The sequence below is a fragment of the Palaemon carinicauda genome, chromosome 20, assembly GCF_036898095.1.
Source record: "Palaemon carinicauda isolate YSFRI2023 chromosome 20, ASM3689809v2, whole genome shotgun sequence".
NCBI classification, from domain to species: domain Eukaryota; kingdom Metazoa; phylum Arthropoda; class Malacostraca; order Decapoda; family Palaemonidae; genus Palaemon; species Palaemon carinicauda.
In genome coordinates, this window is record NC_090744.1 from 43,978,223 (window position 1) to 43,996,031 (window position 17,809).

General features: G+C 40.2%; 1 protein-coding gene across 1 annotated transcript in view; it reads left to right on the top strand.

Moving 5' to 3' along the window:
- The window catches only part of Nsun5 (Nop2/Sun-like domain containing protein 5), a 214,367-nt gene that overhangs the window by 184,131 nt on the left and 12,427 nt on the right, over nt 1-17,809 (top strand). Inside the window, exon 7 of the mRNA XM_068395137.1 lies at nt 16,621-16,736. Coding sequence (XP_068251238.1) covers nt 16,621-16,736 — 116 coding nt within the window. The remainder of the gene's footprint in view (nt 1-16,620; nt 16,737-17,809) is intronic.

Here is a 17,809-nt window from a genome sequence, read left to right on the forward strand (position 1 = left end):
GAATAACAACTCATAAGAATATATTAATGTTTAAGATTGATGAGCGGGAAAGGAAGTAGATAGACACATACTGTACTTGTGAATCCCGCCCAGCCGGTTACCGTAACCTTATCTGTAGACAATTCCTTTGTACCCGAAGGTCACAATGAGGGAAATCCGTATGAATGAGCCAAGCTAGGTTTTTAACAGGAATTGTCCACAGAGTGTGCCAGGGTCTGAGACCACTCAGAGCCTTGGGGGAGAGGGGAAATAGGATAAACCCCTTAATAAATGTAGGTTCCGGCAATCGACTGCACTGAGATACACAGAGTATGCTGGAATTATTGTAATGTGCAATCAAACAGCATAGCCACTATCTTTGGATGGTAAGACGATACCTATATGGAAGTGGCCAAGCTATCTGACTGCTACATATTGACTGTCGGCATGTTGCTGGAAGCCAGGGAAGGGGTACATGTCCCTTAACGTCTCATGAGGGTGCCGGCAGACCGACGGAACACCGGAGGCCGGTCCTGCAGGGTGGAAGGCATCAAGGCAGACACACTGAGTATCTTAAATGGATAATACCACGGTGGCGACCGCCGGCACAGCGGCGGGTCGTCGGCAGGGGGCGGCGGCTCCGCGGCATGGTGAGCCTTGGATCAATTCATAAGATTGACAAATATATGGTTGTATACCTAGATTGCCGGCAAACAATGCCGGCATGCGGGTGGCAGACTCCGAAAGTCGGCCGGCTGTTACTAGGTAAAAATAAGGGGTGGGACGTCGGCGGTATGTCGACGGAAGGCGGCCGGCACACGGAAGGCCGACGTCTTATAGGGGGAAGGCATCTTATGAATGAAGGTCACCTGAGGAAGTGGCGGTTATCGCCGGCAGTAGAGACGGCAAGGGACCGGCACCAAGATAGAAAGAGAGAAAGGTAAGGAGGGATGAAAAGGGTAAAATCCTATACCCTTCCGGCATCCCTCCGGAGAGAGTGCACTCATGATAGGGGTGGATACTCCTAACATCCGGCAGGGAGCCGGCAGGCGGCCGGGTGCCTGTGGTAACCCAAGGGAGGGAAAGAGGGCACTCAAAGAGGGGGGAATCCCCCGCCGGCAACTACCCCCATAGAACGCTATGAAGGGTATATGTACCAGAGCGGCCAGCTCAGCAGGAGAATAATGTTAGCCCTACCACTCCACCCAAGGGAGGAGTTGTAGGACTAAGGACAGAGGTGTGTAGGCAGGCCTACACCAAAGGGATAGGTGGGGAGGGAGAAGAAGGGGTCTTTCTAATGAGGAGACTCTGCATGAGAACGGCCACCAAGGTAAGGGAGAACGCTCCCTAACCTAGGATAGGTAGCCTAGATCAAGTACAGTACTAATGTACTGTCCCAAACTATAATAAGACAGAGTCTACCCCCAGAACTTAACCTAGAGTAGGAGGACTAACTCCTAGGCTAGGCAAGCCTGAAAGATGCATCGCTAGTTGCAGGGAGGAAGGAGTAACCCAACCAAGTGCAACTGGGGAAGGGCAGGGCCCTTCCTAGGTCTCAGTCACGACCCTAAGGGGGGTTCATTCCCTTAGGGTAGGCAGAGAAGCGATAAATACTCTGGTTGTAGACGAAATTCCCCTATATAGAAGGGAAAGCAAGTCTACCCAGAGGGAATGCCCGCAGGCAGGGGGAATAGGGAACATATAAGGGTTCCTACATTAGGTTAGGAGGGGGTTGATACACAATCAACACGGTGCCTTATATGGTCCCCGAAGGCGAAAACACTTACATCACAGTAAATAGTATGTTTAATAATGCCACAATCTTCATAACTTAACTTAGGAACACTGGTATATATCATGCATGAAAACAAGCACTAGGCTGTCCAGCCTAGGGGCTAAGCTAGCGATCTAGTATGGGGTCGAACAGCGACCGAGTCTGATGAGCGCTAAAACACGATATGATTCCCTAGCTATGAAGACTAACTAACTAATAATATTAATTAGTTAAAGGACCGGAGAAGGCTGTTCTGGCTAACTAAATAAAGCCTGCAACATGAACAGCGGCACCGTAAAATGGCGCGTCCGGTATCGGCACAGCTCTGCCACAAAACACAATATTTTACGAAAAGTAGAAGTTACTTTACGGCCAGAGCTTATTTAAACAATACCGGTACCTGGTATTCAACTTTCCAGAAGAAGGCAAGGCTGAAGGCTGCGATATTACGGCAATGTAAGCAGATAAGGAAATCACTTGGGAAAAATCCGACCTAACGTAGAAGCTACAGACGAAAGGATGATGACGGACGTGACGTCATTTAGCAATGGCGCCCGTTTGTTTACGTCTTGAGTACCAAAAGCAGCCACGGATGAGAGTAACTTTGGAACGGCTCCTCAGTTACTCAGCCACCTTTCCATATCGAAGTGTTAACTCTATATGGGGTGCAGATAGCTATGTGGCATGTTAATACATGCGTCCCCTATTGATATACGATATCCTAGAGGGAAACTTTCAGGGTACTCGCACCAGAAGTTAGAATTCTGTGATAACCTTTAGTTTAATTCTCTGGGAATATCCACTGTAGTTAAATATACCCTAGGGAGCTACTGAAGGAACCTTCCATCAGGACGTCATGGCTTGAGCCCAAAAATTATACAGATACTTGTTGCTGAACAGAAACTTGAAAGTAAAATCTCCCAGCAAGTTGAGTTCAGTGTTACCAAGTTAGCTTTAAACTAACTAGACCTAGAGTCACACAAACAATAGGAAAAATATTCCACTAAGCAAAATTTATAGAGAATTTTTTATTTGATCAATAGTTAATTTTGTATGAAATGTGTACATTAGGAATTTGGGAAATATTACTGAATTTCACTTCGCTATCAAAATTTGGTCAAGAGCATTTGGCAATACTGCTTTCATGTAAACAAACACTTGCAAACATTGTTACAATTGTAGCAACTACGACTTGTTTAGTGGTTTTCTAAATATGTAGAAAAAATTGGGATAATGTGTGTACAACTAATTAAGTTTTACCTCACATATTTCATATTACAGTGGAACCTCGCTACTTGAATAACTAGAACAATTTGGTATTTGACCAAAAAATTTGAGTTCAAAATGTCTCTGAATTTGAAAAAAAATTTGGAATTCGACCAGCTGAGTCGACCCGAACCGGTCCAAACAGCATCCCCCGCCAACTTCACGGTGTCAGTTTGAACTAGCGTGCCACCGAAGGAAGACTCGAGCATTCCCGTGTGTTTTAGGTTGTGCTAATCGTAATTTTTGTGCTTTTTTTTTTTTTATTAACTCTGAGCATTCATAATGGGCCCAAAGAAAGCCAGAAATGAACAGAAAGAGAAGAGGATGACAGTGAGAATGACAATTGAACTAAAAAGGGAAATAATTGCCAAATTTGAAAATGGCGTTCGTGTTTCAGATCTCGCTGCGCAGTATGGCATTCCAAAATCAACGATTTTGACTTTCCCCCCAAGAACAAAGAATTGATAAAGGTAGTTAATGTTGCAAAAGGTGTGACTTTGATGTCGAAGCAAAGGTCCCTGGTAATGGAAGAAATGGAAAAGCTGCTAATGATATACATCAGGGAAAAGGAGTTAGCCGGTGATAGCATTAGTGAAGCTCTTATTTGCGAAAAAGCCTTACAAATTTACGGTGACCTAGAAAAGAAAATGGCTAGTACAAGTGCCGAAAGTGAAACATTTACATTCAAAGCCAGCGGAGGTTGGTTCGAAAAATTCAAAAACAGAACTAGCATACATCGTGTAACAAGACATGGCGAGGCAGCAAGTTCGAATAAAGCTGCAGCTGAAAGCTTTGTTAAAAAATTTAATTCTTATATAAAGGAAGAACAGTTTCTTCCTCAACAGGTTTTCAATTGTGATGAGACCGGGTTATTCTGGAAAAAAATACCGGCCAATACGTACATTACAAAGGAGGAAAAATCACTGCCTGGGCACAAGTCTATGAAGGATAGGCTCAATCTTTTGTTGTGTGCAAATGCTAGCAGTGATTATAAAATAAAACCTTTGCTCATCTATCATTCAGACAAGCCTCGGGTCTTTAAAAATAGCAACATAACGAAAAGTAAATTGCCTGTTATGTGGCCGGCAAACACAAAAGCATGGGTGTCCAGACAGTGTTTCATTGAGTGGGTGCACGAAGTGTTTGCCCCCCCAAGTGAAGGAATATTTTACGGCAAAAAAATTGCCTATAAAATTCCTGTTAAGCATGGACATTGCTCCTGCTTACCACCCAGGTTTATAAGATGAATTAGTTGATGAATTCAGTTTCATCAAAAGTTTAACTCCTGCTACCGAATACGACGCCGATTCTTAAGCCCTGGACCAACAGGTCATTTAAAATTTTAAAATCTGTACACAAAAGCCCTTTTCCAAAAGTGTTTCAAGTGACTAATGATACACAACTAACACTTCGAGAATTCTGGAAAGAACACTTGAGCTGTGTGAATCTCATTGACAGTGCATGGAGTGCTGTAACGTACCGTACGTTGAATTCGGCATGGAGAAAACTGTGGTCAGAATGTGAACCGAAGAGAGATTTTGAAGGGTTTCAGTCTCAATCAGGTTCTCCAGTCGAAGAAAGTGCTGTCATTGATGAGATTTTGACCATGGTGAAAACTTTTGGACTTGCGGTCGAAAAAGAGGACATTGATGAGCTTGTGGAAGGACACTCTACCGAGTTAACAACCGAAGAGTTGTTGCATCTGCAACAACAACAGCAGAAGGATATGGTAGACCTTTCACCAGAAGAGGATGAAGGGAGGGAGGAGGTCATTTTTAATGAGTGTGTTATGTCCTGCTTGAGGAGAATAGCACAGCGAAGAAAAAAAAACAGCTTACGATGGATAGGTTTTTAATTAAAGAAAAAATGACAAGCAACTGCAGAGATTGATTAACAAGAGCTAAAGAGATAGAGAAGGGAAAAAACTCATGATTGCATGTTACCCACTACTTTCATGGAAGGGAACTCCCCTTCAAAGCAGTAACCCTCCCTCTTCCTTCCTCCACATCCATTCCCGTATGTCATCACACCGCAGTTACAAAGGTAAGCAAAATGATACAAAAAGGGCTTGTCAGGCTGGGAGGAACAGAGAGAGGAGAGGTCCCCTTTTTTGTTTCATTTGTTTGATGTCGGTTACCGCCAAAATTGGGGGAAGTGCCTTGGTATATGTATGTATGTATTTAGTTTTAATAGTTTATAGATATGTTTTTACATATTGGTACAATATTTAGTTTTAGAACGTGAGCATTTATCTAGTGCTTGGGAACGAATTAATCTAGTTTACATTATGTCTTATGGGAAAAATTATTTCGGTTCTCGACCACAATTCCTGAACGAATTATGCTCAAGAACTGAGGTTTTACTGTACTGTACACCTAAAATATGAAAATTTACTGTGCCAGATGAAAAATCACACTAATTCACCAACTAGGAATTGCTGCTACAATATGTTGTAAAATCATCAATTTTTTCCCAAAAATTACCACTAGTAGCATCTTATGACAGGGGAAATACAGTATTTACAGAAAATGTAAGAAGCCATGAAAGAAGCCAGACGCCAGTCTAGGGTGTCTTTTTTTTTCCTCCATCAACAGTAGAACACCACCATCTTTCGTGTGGAAGAAAGTAAAAAAGATAGGCAGATATACCCCCAACCCATCACCAGTGTTGAAGGTGAATGGTCAGTATGTGACTGGAGCAACTGAGGTTAGCAATGCATTGGTTGATCATTTCTTCAGTGTATCAAGCAAGTGTAAATTAGCTCCTGGTTACTAGTAGAGAAGCAATGAAGAAGAGAAAATGCTAAATTTTGCAACAGAAAAAGAGGAATCCTACAATAATCCTTTTACTGAAAGGGAATTTGATTTCGCACTTGCTAATGGGAACGATACAGCCCTTGATCCTGATGCCATTCCATATGCAATGATTAAACATGTACCTGTTAATACCAAGTTATTTATTTTAAGCAATATTAACAGAATATGGCTTGATCATAGTTATCCAAGTGTTTGGGAAGTAGCCATTATTTTAGCCTTTTTAAAACCTGGTAAGGATAAGTTTTGGCAGCAAACTATTAACTAATTGCATTGACATGTTGTTTATGTAAGTTTATGGAGAAGATGGTCTATGCAAGACTTGTGCGGTACCTGGAAAAGAAGGATATTTTATCACCTATCCAGTGTGAATTTAGGAAAGTGCATCCAACGACTGATGTGTTGATACGACTTTAGTCCTCTACTTGTGAAGCCTTTGCTTCAAAACAGCACATTGAAACAATTTTTTTTTTTACCTTGAAAAGACATATGATAATCATGGAAATATGGTATACTTAAAACCATTCATAATATAGGATTGAGCGGAGTGCTACCATTGTTCATTCAAGCATTTGTTTCACATGGGCTTTTTTAAAGTTATATAAGGCCTTAATTTTTTCAAAAATTAGTTATGGGTGTGAGGTATACTCTTCAGGCACCCCAAGTCGACTAAAAGAACACCCCAAGTCGACTAAAAGATTTTAGATTCTATACACCATAATGGTATCAGATTGGCCACAGGATCCTTTAAAACTTTGCCTACCCCAAGCCACCTTGTTGACACGAGAGTTATCTTTAGACCTTTACCGAAAGTCTTCTATTGTTCGGTATTGATTCAGGTTGCAAAGACTTCTTAATTCTTTAGCCTATCAGACTGCAAGCTTTGTAAAGCACACATCATACTTTGTCACTCTCAAAATCTCCTCAACCTTATGGTTTTTGGGTAAAACAATTGATATACAGTCTTGAAATAATTAGAAGTCAGGTGCTTCCATTTAAGGTATCATCAACGCCTCATGGAAATTACCAGAGGTATATTTTTGTAAATATTTTATTGGAGGTAAAAAGGATATGACTGACTTAGGAGCCAGTTCTCTTTTTTATGGAACTTATTGCCGAACATAGGGAATCGACTTTTATATATACAGTACTGAGGGCTCCAAATCCGATGCTGTCGTTGGATTTAGAGTATATAGTAATGGTTTTAATTGCAGAGGTGCACTTCCTCTAACAGCATCCATATTTACTGCCAAACTATATGGCATACTAACTGCTATTGAGAAAATAGCGTTGGAGGAGGGGGTTAATTTTACCAGTTTTAGTGATGTAAGGAGTGTCCTTCAAGATTTAGAAGTTTTTAATTCCAGTAATCTTTTAGTTTTAAAGATTTTAGAAAGACTTTTTATTATTTGACTGAGAGGTATAACAGTTCAATTTTGCTGAGTTCCGGCACACGTAAATGTGTCTGGAAACAAGAAGGCAGATTTACTGGCGAAGAATGCTGCAGCTGTGTTGCTACCAAGAAGGTATTTCATTCTATGTGATGATTGTTTACCCAACATTAAGAATTTGATTTCCAATAATTGGCAATAGCATTGGGATAGTTTAGTTGAAGACAAGATACGAGAAATAACGAATGTTATATCCTCTTGGAAGTATAACATGCTGCCCCGAAAGTGGGAGACTGCTCTTTGTCATCCCTACATTGGTCTCACTTGGTTAACACAAGAATTTCTGCTTACTGGCCAATACCAGCCATATTGTGATGACTCCTTAGCACCCTTAACAGTGTAGCATTATAGTAGCAAAAAAAATATATATCTGTTTAAGGCTTGAGGTGAGGATAGCAGGTTCATCCTTGCCAAGATGCTTGGACATGATGTGTCCCACCATGCTAGTGGTATTTTTAGCTTTATTTTAGAAGCAGGTCTTGTGAAAGATATTTAACTTAAATTGACATTTTTGCCTTTTTAATTTTGATTGAATACATGTATTCTTATATTCTTTACTTGCAATAAATGATATTGGTGTCAATGACCTTGGATATCAGGATGCCAGAAAACCTCAAATCAATCAATCCTTTGCAAAAGGATCTGCGAAAGAATTGGCCCTTCGGACTGAAGTCCAGACCATGTTAGAGAAGAGTGCTCTCCAAGAGGCCCTCTACGGGTATCCAGATTTCTTCAGTCGACTCCTTCTTGTGAAAAAGGCATTTGGAGGCTGTAGACCAGTTATTGATCTCTCTGCTTTAGACAGTTTGTCAGTCAAACCCCGTTCAAGATGGAGACAGCGGACACGTTCAGACAAGCAATAAGACCGCAGGACTTCATGTGTACACTGGATCTCAAGGACACATACTTCTAGATCCCGGTCCATCCGTCTTCAAGGAAGTATCTAAGGATCATGTTCAACAGTAAACAATACCAGTTCAAGGTGCTGTGTTTTGGTCTTTTCACGGCACCTCAGGGCTTTACGAGTGTGTTCGCCCTAGTGTCATACTGGGCTCACAGAATCGGCATGTCTCCCAAGATATCTGGACAGCTGGCTGATTCTAGCAGTCTTGGCGATGACCCTTCATCAACGCAAAGACAAACTTCTAAGGCCTTGCCAAGATCTGCGGATCTTGGTAAACCTCAAGAAATCACAACTGAGACTAGTATATGTGAGTCTGATCATAGACACCAAAGAGCACAAAGCATTTTCATCAGACGAAAGAATTCAGAGGCTGAGGAAGGTAGCAGGGCCCTTCCTCAGGTAAGAAGAGCTGGCTGCATCACTTAGGCCACCTATCATTCCTGGCCCGTCTAGTACCCAATGATCGCCTCAGGATAAGATCCTTCCAGTGGTGCCTCAAGTCCCAGTGGAATCAGGCTTCCAATTTACCAGACACCTTAGTTCATCTAGAATCAGAGGTACGGGTGGACCTCAGGTGGTGGCTGGCAGACAGGAGCCTTCGCAAAAGGGTCAATGTTTTCATCCCTTCCGCGGAACTGATGCTCTTTTCGGATGTATTAAAAAAAAGGGGGGGGGGCCATATGCTGCACCATACCAGCTCCGGCCTTTGGTCCGAATCAGAAAGGTACCAGTGTATAAATCTTCTATATAGATGAAGGCAGCCTTTCTTGCCCTCCAACAGTTTCACTAGTTCCTGGCGGGGCACTCCTGTCTTGATGAGCGACAATACCACAGTAGTAGCCTGCTTAACCAAGCAAGGTGTTACCTTTTCCCAGCACCTGTGTCACATAGCAGTAGATACGCAGATGAGTGGAAGACAACTCGGTGTCCCTATCTTCTCACTTCATTCCAGCCAAGAAAAATGTTCTTGCAGAAAACCTGAGCAGAGCAACTCAGTGGGCTCCAACTTGTCTTTGAATCATCTAGTAGTCAACGAAGTCCTGACTTTGTGGGGTTTCCCAATTGTGGACCTGTGCGTGACGGACCGCTCTACTGCTCCCCAGTCCCGGACCCCCAGATTTTATGGCAAGATGCATTCCAACAATGGTGGGACAACATAGATGATTACTTATTTCCCCCGTTCTGTCTGATGAGAAGAGTCCTCAACCAAGTCCAAATAAGCGAAAACTTATCAATGACTCGGCTCCTGTAAGCCATCACACAGAGTGGTTCCTGGAGCTTCCGAGGGAGCTTCCTCTATTACACGATCTACTTAAATAACCACATGCCAACATCTTCTACAAAGCTGTAGCTTCGCTTGGACTTCATGCCTAGAGATTGTCCAGCATCTCCTCACTCAGATAGGCTTATTGCAACAAGTTGCAGAAAGGATGGCTGGACACCCCAGATGTTCTTCAGTGTCATTGTACAGTACTGTACTAGGCTAAGTGGTCTGTTCTCTGTGGTTGGTGGTGCAGAAGGGGTATCACTCCCCTCGATGCCTCTATTCCAACAATAGAGGAGGTCCTTGTATACCTTCACGAAGAAATGCTCCTTGGTTTTGGCAGTCAAAGGCTACCCCTCAGCCTTGATTGTTGCCTTTAAACTGAAGGGAGTAGATTTTTCCTCCTCATTGGAGTTTTCTCTCGTCATACGAAGTTATGAGATTACTTGTCCCCAGTCGGAAGTTAGTCCTTCTCCTTAGAATGTGGTTTGAGTCCTTCAGTCTAAAGTGAGCTCCCTACAAACTATTAAACCTGGCTACAGATTACCCCCTACCTCTGAAGACTGTGTTCTTACTCGCTTTGGCTTTGGAGAAGAGGTTGGTGAACTGCATGGTCTATCATACGACATCTCCCATTCAAGGGAATAGTAAGAGAAAATTCTCAGCTTCGTCCCCGAGTTTATTGCCAAGATTCAAAATCCAGGGGTAGCGTATCCTAGATTCGGGCCCTTCAGTATCGAGAGTCTTTGTTTTGTAGCCAAAGACCGAGATCAACTGGCAACTGGTACTTTGCCGAGTGAGGAGTCGAAGGTGTTACTTAAAAAGAAGAGCAGCAGCTCCCCCCCCCCATGTGTCGGCACTCTTTTGTCAGTACGGGGAAGGTCAAGAGGAGGGTCACAAAAAACATCTTGTCATGGATTCGCAAGGTCATTGGGCTTACACTTAATCCTGACCCTCCACCACGATTACCCAGAGCTAATGACGTCAGGGCCATTGCATTGTCCCTGCCATTCAAAAAGAATTACTCTGTGGCAAAGGTACTGCAAGCGGGCGTGTGGAAGCGTCAGACGACCTTCACCGCCCACTACCTGCAAGATGTAACTCACAGGAGTATGGAAACGTTTTCCATTGGTCTGTGGTGGCTGCACAAGTTTCTTGATGGACAAGTAGCAGAGGGCTGAGGTTACACTGGTTAGTCTGGGGGATGAGTTAAAACGACTGGCTTCTTTCTTTCCTTCACCTTCCCCTCCCTTGGGGAATCAGCACTATGGTACTCAGCAAAGCTGACCTCACCTCTCTGGAGGGAAGTTCCATTCCCCTTGTTTAACTGAGGAAAGAAATAATACTTATTGCATCCCCAATACCTCTAGCAAGGGTGGATTGGCTAATGTCTTAGTACTCTTAGATTTTTATGACTCAGAGATCTTATTACTAGACCAAGCCACATTGCTATTGTCACAAACACACAGCTTGTGCAGGCCACTAGTCGTGCAAAGCATGACAATTTTAACAAGGTGCAGGGTTCCTTACGCATGCAATCTATATCGTAGGGAGAGAACCCCGGGTCAAATGCCAAGAGCCAGTTGGTACGGAGTAACTCCCTCCTAAGAGGTAAGTCATCCCCTAAGCAAGGGTTTTTATATAGTGACGGAACAAATGACAAATTTGGAAGTAATTTGTATTTTTCCGAACGATACAGACCTAGAGCTATTTATACAAATTGGCCCGTCAGCCCTGTTCCCCAAGAAAGTCTGGCCTGCAAGCAAAGTAGGTGCTCAGCCCAGGTGTGTGAGTGAGCTGGATAGCCGGCTACATACCACCCCTCCTGCTAACTAGAGGTTGGGGTAGTTATCCCTCGCTAAAATCTAATGGCTTATTTTATAGCTACTCTGAGAGCAATATCCCCTGTAAATAGCTTGTGGTTTGTATCGTTAAGAAGAATACAAATTACTTCCAAATTTTTCATATTTATGATGTCATATAAGTCGACATTTGAAGTCTAAAAATGTCAGATTTTCGTTTGTCAATAACACATTCATACTGCAATAATAATAGATGTTTATGTTTTCTGGATTTGTTAGTAGTTTCTAGGAGAGTTGTTTAAAGGAGTTATTGCCAGGCACTCATGATCCTCATTCTCTTGGTGTCTCTCATGCCCGTGCCCGGAACAATATTGTGAATTAGGTAATAGTTTTAAGAATATGCAGTGCTTACATTTCCTTTTATGAAAAGGTATGCTCAGTTACTTGTTTTTTTATTTACTCAACTATTTACACATGCGATCCCATATATCCACTTTTAGGCAACACTATTTTACCTTCAGTATTAATCTTAAACCTAACTGTATAATTGATTTTTATAAAACAGATACTGTACTACACTGTCAGTTTCGCTTACATCAGATAAAAGACATGTTTGAAAAAACTCAAATAAAAATCTATCTGAATCATTTATGCTACTTATATACAAACCCCAATTTCAATTAATACTGTTCAATACAGGTAGTTGTTGATGTACGACCTGTGCGACTTCCGAAAGTTCAACTTTACAACCACTTTTTTCACTACGATGACGTCACAAGTACTGTATGTCGGAAATAGTACACTAATAGGGCAAATATTTCCTTGGAAATAATATTTTTTTTTTCTTTTATAGAAATTAACTGATTTATCTCAGTATGTTTGTATTTTCTTTTATTGATAATATACAGTATCCATTTTCAATAAAAGATGCATTATAAAAAATTTTTAATATCTGTCGAGTTCATATCATATGTCTGGTGACATCATGTTACTGGCGGAAAGTGAGCGGGCAATTGTGATTTCCTTCCAATAGGCCAGCGATTACTATTAGTATTCTCTTTATCAAAATATAAAGTAATAATACAAAGTATTTTTTTGATAGGTATCGGTTGTTATGAGTGCTGCTTCGCGTAAATTTAACTCCACGCTAGTTTTATTTCATTTCTGACAATAGATGGATATTTATCTTATGAAAGTACACTAAGAAGACATATTTTCTTAGAAATGATATATTTGTTTTACATCATAAAAATGAAATACTTTTGTTTGTTAAGTTAGTATTTTCTTTCATTTCTTGCAAAAAAAAAAAAAAAAAAGGGATTATACTTATTTCACAAGTCATTCTCTATCGAGTTCACGTTATGTCCTTTGACGTCATATTTCAAGCGGAAGGCACCCTACCAAACCAAATGATTTCCTGTCGCTGTGTTACCGAGTAATTTTATTATACCCATCATCGAAACATCGAGTAATGATATCAAGTGTTTCAGTGGTATGTTTCAGTTGTTATGAGAATAGTATTACATACCGTAAATTTAAGAAAAGTCTGATGCCGTCTTATTTCTGGTGGAAGGCGAGGGGCAAATCAAGTGATTTCCTTTCGATGCTTTACAGAGTAATATTAGTATTCCCATAATCGAAACATCGAGTAATGATACAAAGAATTTCTAATAATGCCTAAAGAAATATGAAGATTTAATAGTGAATTAAGAATCAAAATACTGGGAGAGAGAGAGAGAGAGAGAGAGAGAGAGAGAGAGAGAGAGAGAGAGAGAGAGAGAGAGAGAGAGAGAGAGAGAACAAATGTATTCATATGATAAACTAATAATAAGGGCTATGAACGAACTGTATGGAAACTGATATCCTATAACACACTGGTGCTAATGTAATATTCATTACGAAGAAATTTTGAATAAGTTAAAAGAGAGGTTATATAAACGATACCACTCCTTGTTATTTGTATGTGCCCACAAGTGGGAAATGGTAGCGTGACCTTGAGATCAGCTGATGCCTACCAAAATTAAAACTAAAGTAATTGTTGATTATTGAAATGCTCCCAAAATTGAAAAATATAATGCAATCATTCTTTGATAAACCATAATGGAAACACAATACTTTAATGTCTAATGAAATATGAAGCTTTAATTATGATCTAAAGATTAAATGCTGTATGAAGCTTTAACAATGAACCATACACACACACACACACACACACACACACAGAATGTATTCTTATGATAAATAATAATAATGGCTGTAAACAAACTGTGTGAAACCTATGATATCCTGTAACATATTGGTGCTGATGTATAGTCCATTTCTTTTAGCGATGAATATTTGCACCGACTCGCAGCGGTGCCCTTTTAGCTCGGAAATGTTTCCTGATCGCTGATTGGTTGGAATTATCTCGTCCAACCAATCAGCGATCCGGAAACTTTTCCGAGCTAAAAGGGCACCGCTGTGAGTCGGTGCAAATATGCATCGCTAAAAGAAATGGACTATAATATTCATCATGAAGATATTTCGAATATGTTAAGAAATTATGTAAACGGTACGCTTTGTTATTTGTATGTGCGTATTCTCTCGATATGGTAGCAGGACTATAAGATTAGCTGATCACAACCAAAGGTTAAAAAAAAAAAATTGTTTATTGTTACAATGAATCCAAAATTGAAAAATCGAATAGGAAAATGCTTCAATAAAGCATGTGTTACATGAACCAAGAAAGGTTAAATAATGATATACTGTTGTGAAGAATTTTCTTCACTCTTCTTCTTTCATTCGTATTTTTAACTCGCTTCTACTAATACTATAGCTACCCCTTAAACGTTCTCTCCTACATCAAGTTTTCTTTAACGAAACATAGGGAGAACTATTCTAAACTAAAACTTGTTGACAGTGGCGCACGCCATGCTCGTGACGTCACAGCGTATATACCCACAACAAAGGGCCTTAGTAACCCCGGCGTATGTTGGTTCTTTCCTTAAACTACGTGGGTCGAGATTAAATTCCTAAACTGAATTTTGATATGAATTTCAATACTGCTGAATTGATACATCTTTTATTTCTCAATACCAATTAAGGTTTGTTAATTTTAAGATGTATGCCCATCGCACCAGTCCATTGCTGATTAATCAACAGAATAGGTAGGATTGTTGTGTATATAAACTCCCTTAGAGAAGCAAGATTTCTCTAAAGTATTTAGTACAAAATCCTGCCTCCTCTGCACTCCTTGCAACAATACATTGCCCTGTCCTGAAGTCCCGATATGGCACCCCCAATGGATTACCGCGCGCATCATGACCGTCACTTGTTTGGCAAGGTGAAGCCAGGTGATCTCCTCGACCTTAGTGTCGACCCGATTCGATTAGAAGCCGCCCTGGCCTACTGACCTGCCTGGTCAGTGAACCTGTGCACCTCTGGCTCACCCCCTCTCCCAAAACGTGACTCACCAAGGAGTTCTGTGGCTGCCGGCTGGAGACAGTGAAGGAGTGGAACCTGGAAACCTATTGCCACAAACGAGGATTCTTGGGGTGGGCCAGTAAAGAGTGCAAAGTGCAACCAGGTCAACAGCCATCACGGGCATAGGACTAATCTCAAAGGAGTGCAGGTACTACAACAATGGCCATTTAGTTTTCCCCCATTTTTTAGCTTAGACTAATTTTAACTTGATAGGGAACCTGGCTTTTACACTATTCGGACTGTGTGCGGTGGGATTGTGTGTAAATATTTTTCCGTTATCATTTCTTGCTTGGAGACTAGCACAGTCTCTGGGTCACATGGGCCACGTGTCCGACCCCATTTTGATTATTAATTATTGTAGACCACGTGTCTAAACCATCTTTCATTATTTGAATTGCATTTCTTTTGATACCATTTTTTGTGCTGTTAAGATGTCTGTTTTCTTTTAATGTAAATTTGTGAATAAATCAATATTAGGTTAATTAAACCTCTTTAGTATTTTTGCTCCCTCATTTATTTAATGTTTAAACTGGGAATATTTAAAGAGTAAACCTAAGTGAGTCTATAGGTGGTAACAGCGAGGAACTTTGCATTAATATATTTGCTTCGAAGGTAAAGATCCTTATCTTTAAACTTTTAAACTACTTTACATCACTGCTCCCATTTTGGATTTTGTCTGATTATATTAACGTAAAATGCCTGTCCAGCATCTCATTGGGGTAGCTGGGACGGAGTCGGAACAGAGCCTGAGAATGAGATGACTATAGACCTGACAAAGCTAGAGTAGGCCTTAAATTACTTATATATTCTACGTGTGGAGTTCTCCGGCCTCTGGACAGTAAATTTCCCCCTTTTGTATTTAAGAGTGATGGTTAGTGAATTGTGATAGTAAAGTATTAGCAGGCCGTTTGTGCCCCGAGAGTAAGTGCTCATTATCCTCCCCTGTTGAACTTTATGTAGCTGTCATAAGGAGACTTTCCCGGACTAAGTTCCCACTCAGAACAAAAAAAAATCCTCCACAACTGTACAGTAAAAGATATTTATTAGATATGACTTGGATGATTACAGTATCATGACACAGCATAATAAAGCTACAAAAACTTCCCTTTCTAAGTTTGACATATATTCAGATCGGTCCCTATCTCGGTCGTAAATCGACTACTACCTGTATAATGTAAGGGTTGATGGAAGAGAGAGAGAGAGAGAGAGCGATGGTATGTCTGCTCTTCCAATCCAAAATAAAAAGTGATATCATATCACCAGTATGTGTGAGCAGGTGACTGATCTAACTCCCCCGCTAGCGCTGCTAACTAACGGTTTCATCAAAATATATATCCATAGTAAAATATTAAAAGGTTTGTGTTGGTGTTGGAAAAAAACAAAAATTGTACAAAAGTGTAATTTATGGTTCTATATAATTACAGTATTTTAGTACAGTATACTGCATTTCTGTAGTTTATATATTTTAAAGTAAAATTATATTACTTAATGGTATATTTACAGGTATTGCTAGCAAAAAAGAAAAAGAAAAAAAGAATCTATAGTGTTGGGTGCCCTATTATCTGCTGAATTCCTTACCTATAGGAAAGTCTTGAATGCAGTCCAACCTCTTAGATTTTGCCCCTTAGTACAACTAAGGGTCCTCCCCCCCCCCCCCCCCCCCCCCCCCGGTGTATGGCATTTCTGAATAGCCTCCCTAGCCTGAACTGCCTGAGCCATATGGTCCAAAGTTTATGAGACAAATACTCATCCCTTTTCATCACACATCCAAATAAGCTTAGTCTTTTTTTTCTACCTCTGGACACCACATCTCTCCATCCGTTCCTCGTTCCTTTTACAATCTTCCGACTATACTCCAGACCACTAATCTAAATATTTATTGAAGTTCTACCTTTATATTTACAGGCTAGCTGTTTGCCAGTTTTCCTCAGTGACATTCATGAGAAGAGCTGTGTTCTTGATGCTTGCGCTGCTCCTGGGAACAAAACTTCCTATATGGCTGCTAAGATGAAAAACAAAGGGTAAGTTGATTATACCTGTATATGGAAATATTTTATAACACTTTGAGTTTTGATGATGATATCCTAATTTGCTTTCTTATATATCTATATATTTTTATTTTTTAATCTTGTACTTAACTGTTTGTGTAACATTTTCATTTTTTCATATATATTTGTGTAAATATACTTTTTCTAAAATTTGAACGGATAATTTTATATTCTTTTACTTGCATTAGCTTGAAAGACAGTTAATATCAATCATGTTCTAAATAATTTTGAAGTTTCGTGTCTTTTATCACAAATTTACAACATTATAGAATAAACCTTTTTGAAGATTGAATTCCATCTCATGTGTGTGATTTTTAAATAGCTGTAAGCGTGCATTGCATGGTCTTTGTACTCCAGTCTGTTTGATGCTAATTTTGTTAGAGTTTGCTTTGATATGAAGAAAATAGTGTCATTATGGGATCTTTCCCTCAGCATTTCAATTATTATTATTATTATTATTATTATTAAATTTACTATAAGTTAAGATATAATTCTAGTTAGAAAAGCAGGATACTATAAGTTTTAGACCCAAGAGCTCCAACAGGGAAAATAGCCTTGTGAGGAAAGGAAACTACAGTATAAGAGAAGTAATAGAATATCAAAATGAGATATTTTAAGAACAGTAACAATATTAAATTAGATCTATCATGTATAAAACTATGCCCAAGTATACCCTCAAGCAAGAGAACTCTAATCCACGAAAGTGGAAGGCTATGGTACTACCCAAGACTAGAGAACTGGTTTGATTTTGGAGTGTTCTTCTCCTAGATGAGGTCCTTACCACATGCAAAGAGTATCTTCTACCCTTACCAAGAGGAAAGTTGCCACAGAACAATTACAGTGTATTAGGTAACCCCTTGAGCAAAAAAGAATTGTTTGGTAATCTCAGTGTTGTCAGGTGTAAAAGGATAGAGGAGAATGTGAAAAGAATATGCGACTATTCGGTGCACGTGTAGAAAGTGACAAAATGGGCCAGAACTAGAGAGAGGCATCCAATATAGTACTGTCAGGCCAGTCCAAGGATCCAATAACACTTTAGCAGCAGT